General features: G+C 46.3%; 1 protein-coding gene across 8 annotated transcripts in view; it reads right to left on the reverse strand.

Moving 5' to 3' along the window:
• Window positions 1–2,600: 2,600 nt before the first annotated feature.
• LOC121329747 (protein numb homolog) overlaps window positions 2,601–12,036 on the reverse strand; it is a 106,734-nt gene continuing 97,298 nt past the window's right edge. For 6 of the 8 annotated variants that reach the window (XM_041275488.1, XM_041275489.1, XM_041275491.1 and 3 more), the window contains 3 exons: window positions 5,015–5,155; window positions 4,640–4,783; window positions 2,601–4,347 (listed from right to left, as the gene is read on the reverse strand). In XM_041275488.1, coding sequence (XP_041131422.1) covers window positions 3,665–4,347; window positions 4,640–4,783; window positions 5,015–5,155 — 968 coding nt within the window. In that variant the 3' untranslated portion in view covers window positions 2,601–3,664. The remainder of the gene's footprint in view (window positions 4,348–4,639; window positions 4,784–5,014; window positions 5,156–12,036) is intronic. The other 2 variants (XM_041275493.1, XM_041275492.1) reach the window with 1 other exon arrangement.

A 12,036-nucleotide genomic window follows, 5' to 3' on the forward strand; every position in this document is an offset into this window, starting at 1 on the left:
TGTCACAAAAAAGCACAATCTAGTGATTAAACCAATAAACCACCAAGAGAAAAAAAAAATCATCATCAATAATAACCAATTGCTAATTGGTGTGGGTTATTTAAACGTCAAAAATATTCACAATTGCTCCTACATACCTTCCATTCATGCTGGCTGCAACGCGATGGTACTCTTGTCACAACATGTCTTGGTTTGGGAACTCCACTGTCAGCCCGTTTAGAAAATCAATTACCACTGCCTTTTAAAAACAGAATAAGAACATTGTATGCATTTATTTATTTAAGAAAAATAGATTTTTTTAAAAACTGTTCAATTTCTTACCTTATTTCATCTACCTTGGGCTGAACAGATAAAGTTGGCAAACTCCTTCCTGCTTGTTGGATGGTGTTTTTCGAGAGTTTGTTGCCTGGTGCAATAAGGCACACCAGGTCCGGCTCTTCAGGTGATGTTTCGTTCAGCACTTCTTTACGGAGTGCAGCTGCAGAAGCATCTGGAGTGCAGCTGGATCCAAAGCGCAGGTCACCCTTGGCATTTGAACATAACCATCTACCAGACCCTCAGATGCTAGTCACCAAAAACCATAACAAACTAAAATAAAGAACACAAAATGGCCAGATCACTTTATTTAAAAACAATTTCTAAATAAAAAAATAATTGATAGTTTATGCTCGTTCTTTAAAAACCTTTGAGTTCTTTCCTGCATTCCAGGAAAAGCTGCCTTGTGGTAGTGGTTGGGGATTGCTGATCTTGGCCACATGTTGGTCTTGTGCTGTTTACCACTACCATACAGCTGATGAATATCCATAGCTAATAAAGTACAGAAAAAGTTAGTTCTTTATTAGTAGAATTAATTATACAATGCAAAAATGAGTGGATAAAAAGCAAATAAAATTAATTTGATGTACGCAGTTTAATTTATTTAATGAAATTATATTTACTGCATTTTTTTAATTGCATATACATATAACACTATGTAACACAATTTGTGTTCCTGGGTAGTAAGTGTTATTTCCTAATTGCTTATGCCTCAAAAGTATAGAAAATGGCTATTATTCCCCACAAACTTTGCTTTTGTGACCAGGACAGTGATATTTCAAAATATCACTATTTCCAATGGGAAAATGGGCAAATGTGTGTCTTTTCGTTCACATAAAGTCCGAAAAAAACAACATATGAATCCAAATTAACATGTATTTATACTAAAGTAATACAAAGATGACTACGAAAGATTTAGAAGTGAGTAGTTTTTCGAGATTTACAATTATACTGTGCAGTCGCTGTAATGTCTGTCGCGGTGATGTCGTAGCTCTGCGGAGTCACTGTAATGTCCGTCGCGGTGATGTCGTAGCTCTGCGGAGTCACTGTAATGTCCGTCGCGGTGATGTCGTAGCTCTGCGGAGTCACTGTAATATCCGTCGCGGTGATGTCGTAGCTCTGCGGAGTCACTGTAATGTCCGTCGCGGTGATGTCGTAGCTCTGCGGAGTCACTGTAATGTCTGTCGCGGTGATGTCGTAGCTCTGCGGAGTCACTGTAATGTCCGTCGCGGTGATGTCGTAGCTCTGCGGAGTCAGTGTAATGTCCGTCGCGGTGATGTCATAGTGCTGTGGAAGTCACTGTAATGTCCGTCGCGGTGATGTCGTAGTGCTGTGAAGTCACTGTAATGTCCGTCGCAGTGATGTCGTAGTGCTGTCATGGGCAGTCACTGTAGTGGTCGGCGCTGCTATGTCCTTCGCGGTGATATCGGTGCGGTTTTGGACTTGCTGTTATGTCATGTAACCCAGATTTTAGACACTGTAAAGTAAAATGTTTGCAAATCAATAAAACTAATTTCATTTTTCTACAAAAGCACATTTCCAGGTTGGCTTGGGCTGTCTCATGCGGTTTAAATAAGGAAATAAATGTTAATATCCATTTAGCAGAGCATTTGAAGTGTTGTCTTTCTTATTAGTCTGGGGTGATGATAGGGGGATCATATACATGCTTGAAGCCAATTGGACATTGCAGTCCGCTATCCTAATCTCTTGACCCATTGCTTCTGAGTGTTGGGCATAGTGATGTAGGACTCTTAGCTCCAGATTTAAAGCTGAGCGGGAAATAATTTATCTAAATTTACCTGGGGCGCCAAAAGGTCCAAGTGAACCCTTTCTGCTAAAGCACGGGGGTCAAACTCAGTTCCTGGAGGGCAGCAGTGTCATCTGTCTTTCGTTGCACACAAGCTCTCAATTACGTAATTGGTCTAATTATTTGATTAACTGGACACATTTAACACTTCTCTTCAGGCTTCAAAATGTTTCATAGGTAGTGTACCTTGAATCATGTGCATTTTTAAAATAAACTGTAAAAACTATTAAATATGTCTACTTGAACAAATAATTAGATCAATTCTGTTAATTGAGAGCTTAAGTTGGAATGAAAACCCGAAGACCCTGTGGCCTTCAAGGACTGGAGTTTGACACCCCAGTGTTAAAGGGCTGTATCCGTTTTTGCATCTAAACTCTTCATTATAGAAGTATATATATATATATATATATATATATATATATATATATATATATATATATATATATATATATATATAAACCCAAACTGCAGAGGTTTGTTTCTGCCACCATCTTTTATTCAATCTGTTGAAAAAAAACAATAGAAGGGTTTTATAAACCACATGGAATAAGGTGAACAGAGGTTTCAGAAGATTCTGGGGGTTGTAGCTGCAGATAATTCTGTACCCATTTTTACAGTTATTATTGAATTTGTTTTTGTGCAACTTCTTTTTATACATCCTTTTGTAGAAAAAAAAAACTAAACAAAAATGTACACAGATAGCATTCAATTTGACACTAGTGTTAAAATCCACCAAAAGACATTAAGACTACACAAAATAGACTCTGGGGCAAAGGAAATAGTAAAAATAAAGTGAAAATAAAAGACAATGCTGCTTCTGGTTTCAATCCATTGTGACAATACTGCTCTCCGAGTAGAATATAGAGGTGCTAGATTACTGGTCATGATTGTTGCTGCAATTTAAAACTACTTACAGTAAATGGTGTCCAATCACGGGACAACAACAAAAATACCCTCCCCCCCCATTTACAATCGAATCAGTGATGAACCAATCTCTGTGCATACACATTTCACATCGCTAATCCTCCCCTTTGGCAAGATTACTTACAACTGATCTCTGTTTAATTCCATAACCATTTAAAATATACTAAATGCATAAAAATAAAGATTTTGTAATTCTCTCCATTTTATTTTTTTTTTAAACCTCTAAACATAGCATGGAAGCTCAAGTGTCCTGTTCAGTGCTGCATCCTCTTAGATATGGGGGCTTTAGTATCCCACTGCTACCTGCAGGGGGCTGTGTAAATAACAACAAAGGACTGGAGAGGTGATCATACCATTAAGGGCACTCATGGGTCCTTTTACACCACCAATCCCACTCTAGGATCAGTTTCACGATCAGTGTCGCTGAGACGCATCCACAAGTGTCTAGTTGGAAAAAGGTTTTGGATGCTGCTTTTGGGAATTTAAAAAAAAGAAAACAAAATCCCATTTTCCACCTTCAGTATATACATTATTTAGATTATATATATTTTTTTTTAATGACTGTCCAGTTTACAAGTTCACTCTGCACCAGAGGGCATCCTACTCCTTGCCTGCCTTTTAATGTTTGATCTCAAAGGTTTTCTGTAGGTCAGTGGAGAAGGGGTTTGTGGGAGAGGGAGAGGTGCGCCGCCTAGACCTGCTCTCCAGTGCCACCCACTGGGCCTCAAAGGGGTCGATGGGCTGAGCCGAGGAGGGCTGGCTCCAGCTGTCCGCTCCGTTGAAGGCAATGGTTCCATTTGGCTGCGGTGGCGATTGCAGCTGCTGCTGAGCTGGTTTGTAGGATTGCACCTCGTACTGGGGGAACGAATACTGTTTGGGGAAGTTAGCTGGAGAGGGCTGTGAGATCACCTGGGCTTGTGTGGCGGTGCCAAAGACATTTGCCACCATCTGGGAGGGGGTGATGCCCACCACAGGGACGCTGGGCTGCCCGTATGGGATCCCATTCGTCAGAGAATAGCCCTGGGGAGGAGGGAGGAAGGCAGACTGCTGTCTCGGGGGGATCATAGGCACAGCTGCTGGAGGTGGAGCCATGAAGGTGTTGATAGGAAAGGGCTGTGCTGGCAGAGACATGGCCATACCGACAGGGGGCACGCCTGACTGCTGTTGGGCTCGGACCGTCTTGGATACCTCTTCTAGCCAGCGGTCTGCCTCCGAGGGGGTCCTCCTGTGAGTCTGGCATGGTGGTGTGACTGCACCAGGAAGCACAGGTGCCACTGCTGATTGATTCACCCAATTTCCACCTAGAATCAAGAAAGGTGCGCCTCAAAAACAAATAATACATGTCCAGTCACATATGCACAGGCTTATCTGGCTTCCTAGAACTGTGTCGCATGGTACGCTGGGAGGTATATAGCAGTGTGAATACACCAAATCCAAAACAGCATGCATTGTTAGTTAACCTTCACCCATGCAATGACCAGGGGTTTAATATTCTCTTAAAACAAACATTTGCCTTCATAAACCACCTCCCCCTGAGCTCCAAGCGTTTTGAGCACAGCACCTTTCTCCCATTTTCCTCCCCGTTGAGCTCACCTCGGTTAGCAGTGGCACTGGGTCCCTCAGTCCAGGGATTTGTGTCGCGGGCAGGCAGTGATGGTGGTGCTGCTGCTGCCACCACAGCGGCAATGCTGACTGGGTTAGCAACAGGCAGGTGGAAGGCAGAGGCAGCACCATTAACTAGAGCAGCAAACAGGAAGGTGTTAATCCAGCACAAGCAAGAACCCTAACCCCCCCCTCAAACATGCAAAAAAAAAAAAAAAAAAAAAACAACTGGCAGGAGTTGTGCCTCAGAGAAGCTTAAATTAGTGGCTGTTTAGTGCAGAGATTTTACTCCTTCTACCTAGTTAATGGTATTAGTGTTAACTCAAAACTAATGCGAAGGTGTAATGAAGGAGAAGCAGGTTGTACCTTGAGCAGGAGACTGTGGAGAGGAGCCTGGCTTGGACATGGGCGCTGATGAGAAGGGGTCCTCAGGCGGGGCGCTGAAGGCAGTGGTGATCTGGGTGCACAGAGAGCTGATACTGTCTGCTTCCCCCTCAACCTCAGGGACTGCCATGGAAAGAATCAGGGTGGAAGGTGATAAAGTAGAAGACAATGGATGGGTGGGTTGTGGTGAGGATGGATGGGTGGGATGGGGCAGATGAGGATGAATGGGTGGGGTGGGGGTGATGAGGATGGATGGGTGGGGTGGTGAGGATGGATGGTTGGGGTGGTGTTGGAGTGGTAAGGATGGATGGATGGGATGGGGCGGATGTGGATGGATGGGTGGGGTGGTGTTGGAGTGGTAAGGATGGATGGGTTGGATGGGGCGGACACCTGTGGACGGATTGGTGGGTGGTGTTGGAGTGGTAAGGATGGATGGGTGGGGTATTTGTTGGAGTTGTAAGGATGGATACCTTGGGATGGGGCGATGAAGATGAATGGGTGGGTTAGTGTTGGAGTGGTCAAGGATGGCATGGATACCTCCCTGGGGTGGTGATGACCACTGCGTACCGACCGACGGTGACTACTTGGACCCACCTACCCTACCCACCGGAGGATGAGGATGAATGGGTGAGTTAGTGTTGGAGTGGTAAGGATCGATGGGTGGGGTGGGGCAGATGAGGATGAATAAGTGGGGTGGGGGTGATGAGGATGGATGGTTGGGGTGGTGTTGGAGTGGTAAGGATGGATGGATGGGATGGGGCAGATGTGGATGGATGGGTGGGGTGGTGTTGGAGTGGTAAGGGTGGATGGGTGGGGTGGTATTGGAGTGGTAAGGATGGATGGGTGGGGTGTTGTTGGAGTGGTAAGGATGGATGGGTGGGATGGGGCGGATGTGGATGGATGGGTGGGGTGGTGTTGGAGTGGTAAGGATGGATGGATGGATGGGTGGATTAGTGTTGGAGTGGTAAGGATGGATGGATGGATGGATGTCGGATGGTGGATGGATGGTGGGTGGTAGGTGGGGTGGGTATGGCCTGGTCCTACTTAGTGGATGGACGTGGGCAAAACCTGGAGTGGAAAGGATGGATGGATGGGTGGGTGGGTGGTGAGGTGATGGTGTGGTCCTACCCACCCACCCTACCCCGAATACTGTGGCTTATCCACCAATCACAAGTGGTCAGGATGGATGGGTGGGTGGGAGTGATTGAGGGTGGCTCCCATGGGTGGGGTGGTGTTGGAGTGATAAGGATCACTGGGTGGGGCGGGGGTGATGAGGATGGATGGGGTCCTGGGGTTATGAGAAAATGGATGGGGGTACTCTTACCTAGTGGTAAGAATGGATGGGGTGGGGTGGGGGCAAATGAGCATGGATGGGTGGGGTGGGGGTGACCCCCATGAATGTGTCTGGGTCATGTGTGGTGGAGTGGTAAGGATGGGTTAGTGTTTGAACCTATGGGATACCTGGATACCTGGGGTGGTGGTGAAGAGGATAGATCCTACTACCCACCCTACCCCAAATAGTTGGTTTAGTGTTTGAGTGGTACGGCTCCCCATGGATGGATGCAAATGGGGGGGGTGTGAGGACTGGGCGGGTGGGGGTGGTGACCACTGGACTACCTATGGGTGGGTGGGATGGGGAGGATGAGGCCTGCTCTGAGTACTTACTCACCCAATCACAACCTCACCATTCCACCTACCTTGGGTGGGATGTACCCCCACCCCCCCCGAATAGGTGGCTTAGTGTTGAGTCACAACCTCACCATTCTGGGACCTGAGGGTGGTTGGGATGACTGGGGTGGTGTTGGAGTGTGTCACCCCATGGATGGTGGATGGGGTGGTGTTGGAGTGGTAAGGATGGATGGGTGACTGTTCTGGACCCCACCCCACCCCACTACTCCTATTGGGTGTTAGGGTGTGGACCCCCCAACCACAACCTCCCATTCTAGGTGGATGGATGGATGGATGGGTGGATTAGTGTTGGAGTGGTAAGGATGGATGGATGGATGGATGGGTGGAGGTGGTGGGTGGGATGGGTGGGATGGGAGGATGATGGCGGATGAGGAATAGGTGGGTTAGTGTTGGAGTGGTAAGGATGGATGGATGGGGTGTGGGTTGATGAGGAGTTCACTATGGATACCTACCCCACGGATGACTCCGAATATCCACCCACCAACCCCAGGAGGGGGTGACCTGGATGGGTGGTGTGGGAGTGATGAGATAGGGTGGCTGGACCCCATGGGGTGGTGTTCTAGTGATAAGGATGGATGGGTGTGGCGGGGGTGATGAGGATGGATGTGTGGGGTGGGGTACGGATGAGAATCCTACCCACTGATGGATGGGGTGGTGTTGGAGTGGTAAGAATGGATGGGTGGGGTGGGGGCAAATGAGGATGGATGGGTGGGTTGGGGGTGATGAGGATGAATGTGTGGGTTAGTGTTGGAGTCCTAGGTGGTTGGATCTTCCCAGCCCCCCCAACCCTTCAGTGTCTACCTATGGATAGATGGATGGGTGGGTGGGGGTGATGAGGATACCTGGGTGGGACTTCTGGGAGGATGAGGACCAATAGTGGTGGTTAGTGTTGGAGTGGTAACCCAATGATGGATCACCATGGGTGGGGTACCCAACCCACCCCAGGATGGGCGGGTGGGGGGTCCCCCCTCACTTGGATGATCCCACCCCACCTACCCCGCCCTGGGATGAATGAGTGGGTTAGTGTTGGGTGGTAAGGATGGATGATGGGTGGGTGGGGGTGGGGGGATGAGGACCAATAGGTGGGTTAGTGTTGGAGTGGTAAGGGATGGCTGGTGGGGTGGAGTGACTGGGGTGCCACCTTAGTTGGGTGGTGTTGGAAGTGGTCAGGATGGATGGGTGGGGGTGGGGTGATGAGGATGGATGGGTGGGTGTACCGCTATGAGTGTTGGATTGGGTCGTGTTACCTACCCCACCCATGGGTGGGGTTCCTACCTAATGACATGGATGTGGTGTGGTGGGGGTGATACCTAGGATGATGGGTGGGAAGTGGATGGGGTGGATGAGTGGAGTGGTGTTGGATGGATGGGTGGGGGTGGGGGCAAATGAGGATGGATGGGTGGGTTGGGGGTGATGAGGATGAATGTGTGGGTAGTGTTGAAGTGGTAAGGATGGATGGATGGATGGGATGATGGGTTGGATGATTGGGGTAGTGACCTACCACCCGGGGGTGTGTAGAGGATGGATGAATGGGTGGGTGGGATGGGGAGGATGGAGGATGAATGACCACTACCTTAGTGTTCCTACCTAAGGACCCCCCATGGGTGGGGTGGTGATGATGGGGTGTTGATGGGTGGTGGGGGTGATGGGTTACCTAGGACGAATAGGTGGGTTAGTGTTGGCGTGGTACCGCAGGTTAAGGATGATGGGTGGGGTGGTGCCTTTCCCCCAATCACAACCTTGGATGACCCACCCCCACTGCACTACTCCCACCAACCTACTTCACCCACCAAGGATGGATGGATGGACCCACATTCCTACCTACAGGGATGAGGACGAATAGTGGGTTAGTGTTGGAGTGGTAAGGATGGATGGGGTGGTGTTGGAGTGGTAAGAATGGATGGGTGGGGTGGGGGCAAATGAGGATGGATGGGTGGGTTGGGGGTGATGAGGATGAATGTGTGGGTTAGTGTTGAAGTGGTAAGGATGGATGGATGGATGGATGGGTTAGATGGATGATGGATGGGTTGATGGGATGGATGGATGGATGGGTGGGATGGGGCAGATGAGGATGAATGTGTGGGTTAGTGTTGGAGTGGTAAGGATGGATGGATGGATGGGTTAGTGTTGGAGGGTTAAGGATGGATGGATGGATGGGTGGGATGGGGCAGATGAGGATGAATGTGTCTACTCCTGTTATGTTGGTGTAGGATGATGGACTCCTGGGTGGGTTGGTGATGACCCTTACGGATGGATGGATGGGTGGTCTATATGATGATAATGGGTGGTTTGCTAGGATGTATCCACACCCTGGGTTATGTTGGAGTGGTATGGGTGGGTGGGATGGGATGGTGAGGATGTGACACAGCCATGGTCACCCTTATGAGGATGACTGAGTGTGGTTATTGTGTGGGAGTGGTAGAGGATTCCCCCTACCTGGTGGATGGTGAAGGATCCATGGGTCACCCCCTCACCCCTGAGGACGAATAGGTGGGTTAGTGTTGGTACCCCACGGGTTAGTGTTGGATGGGTGGGGTGGGAGTGATGAGGATGGTGGACAGTTGGGGGTTTGGTGGACAGTTGGGGTGGTGTTGGGGTGGTAAGGATGGCTGGTGGGATGGGGTGAATGAGGATAATGGTTGTGGTCGTGTTGGAGTGTCCTACGGATGGATGGATGGGTGTGGGTGGTGATGGATGGGTGGGGTGGTGTTGGAGTGGTAAGGATGGATGGTTGGGGTGGTGTTGGAGTGGTAAGGATGGATGGGTGGGGCGGCAGTGATGAGGATGGATGGGTGGGTGGGGGCGATGAGGATGGATGGGTGGGTGGTGTTAGAGTGGTGAGGATGGATGAGTGGGGTGATGAGGATGGATGGGTGTTTTGGTGAGGGTGAGGACGAATGGAGGATAATGAATTTTTCACAAATCTATAAAGAACAACTCGTTTACTGAACAGAAAACCATTTTAACACACAAAGTATGTATAATTATGAATTACTTATGTTTCAAACTGTATGCATATGTTTGCACTATGCATGTACAGTTTTGTAAATGTATGCATGGTGTATCAAAAAGTATTCAAACCACCCCTGCTTGGGGGTGTGACTGTTTTATCCCACTACTCTGCTTCCTTAACAAACATCCTTGAACAGGAAAAACATCCCCCAAGCAAATAAATAAAAATGTTAACAATAGAGCAGTTGTCTTGAAAAGAGCAGTGCTACCGCAAAAAGGAATGTGGAATAACATTTAATTGTCTAACATAAGATTAGTATATATATATATATATATATATATATATATATATATATATATATATATATATATGTGTGTGTGTGTGTGTGTGTGTGTGTGTGTGTGTGTATACATATACACACACATACATACACACATACAGTACCAGTGAAAAGTTTGAGTACACTTGCTAGAAACTAGTTTTTTTTTATAATTGACAATGTTTTATGTCGTATCCGTTTCTGTAAATACTTGAAAATGAAACACATGTTACAATATACAAAACAAAACATAAGGAGTATCAAAGCAATGTTCAAGAAAACTGAAAATTGGCTCTATATTTTGAATTCCTCAAAATAGCCACCCTTTGCCTTAATAACAGCCTCACAAACACGAGGCATTAGGTTAACAAGTTTCAGCAGGAAATCACCCTGCAGCAAGTCCCAGTGATGTAGGGCACTTGTGGGTAGCTTTGCTTTGACTCTCCTGACCGGTTCGTCCCATACAAGTTCTATGGGATTGAGGTCTGGAGAGTGGACAGGCCAGGTCATTAGATTGAGTTGTCCTTCACTTTCCTTTGCCAGATAGTTCTTGCACAACTTTGAGGTGCGTTTCGGGTCATTATCTTGATGAAGAATGAAGGACTGCCCAACTAGCCATAAACCTGATGGAATGGCATGCCTCTGAAGTATGCTATGATAGCCATGCTGGTTGATCTTGCCATGGACTTGGTAAAGATCACCAACTCTGTCACCAGCAAAGCAACCCCAGACCATAACACTGCCTCCTCCATGCTTGACAGTGGGAACCACACATGCAGAACTCACGTACTCACCCTCTCTGAGTCTTACAAATACTCGGCGGTTGGACCCAAATATTTCAAATTTGGACTCATTGGTCCATAAGACCGACTTCCACTACTCAGATGTCCAGTTTCTGTGTTTTTTGGCCCAGGCAAGTCTCTTTCTCTTATTCTGCACTCTTAACAATGGTTTCTTTGCAGCAATTCTACCAGTTAGGCCAGCTTCACGCAATCTCATCTGAACAGTTGATGTTGAAACATCTGTACTTCTGGTAGCATTTAGCTGAGCTTGTATTTCAGGGGCAGTTAATTGCCGGTTTCGCAGACTTGTGACTCGAATGAACTTATTCTCTGATTCTGAGGTAACCCTTGGCTGCGGTCTGACCTTGTTCGGTCCTCATGAGTGCCAGTTTCTTCAAATCGTTTGATGGTCTTGGCCACAGCAGTTACAGACACTTGCAAAGTTCTTGTGATTTGTCTTAAAGATTGACCTTCATTTCTTAAAGTAATTACATTTTTTCTTTGCTTAACTGAGCGTATTTTGCCATTTTCTGCTCCCTTACATTCAGGAATGACAAACTTGGGCCTATGTTACCTATATTTATAGTAATAATGGACCCTCACCTGTTAACAATAATTGGTGACAAAAGGTTAATTAGGTAACATGCTAGTTATCTCAGAGAACATCTAACAAAGACACTGTTATACTTAGGCCAGCATTCTAACACCGTGTTATACACATTTCAGACTTTTAACTGACTTGGGCTTCAGACTGAAATCCTCTTGCTTTGGGTAAACATTGAAATTGACAAGATTTACATTTTCATTTAAAAATAAAATTTTTGAATGCAATTCACTTATGATTATCAGCTTATATAAGTACATGTATCATATAATGAAATATTAAGTCTTTATAGACATGTTTATACAGTTAAGAGCATAGATAATCATGAAAAACCTGGTTTCAAGCAGGTGTACTCAAACTTTTGACTGGTACTGTAGATATATATATATATAGATATATAATATATATATATAATATATATATATATATATATATATATATATATATATATATATATATATATATATATATATATATATAGACACACACACACACACAGTGCCTATTAGATAAGTCTTCACCCCCCTGAGTTAATACCTGGTGGATGCACCTTTGGCAGCAATTACAGCTGTGAGTCTGTTGGGATAAGTCTCAATATTTGACCATTCTTCTTTACAAAACTGTTCAACCTCTGTCAAGTTCCTTGGGGAGTGTTGA

This window comes from Polyodon spathula, chromosome 17 (genome assembly GCF_017654505.1).
Source record: "Polyodon spathula isolate WHYD16114869_AA chromosome 17, ASM1765450v1, whole genome shotgun sequence".
NCBI classification, from domain to species: domain Eukaryota; kingdom Metazoa; phylum Chordata; class Actinopteri; order Acipenseriformes; family Polyodontidae; genus Polyodon; species Polyodon spathula.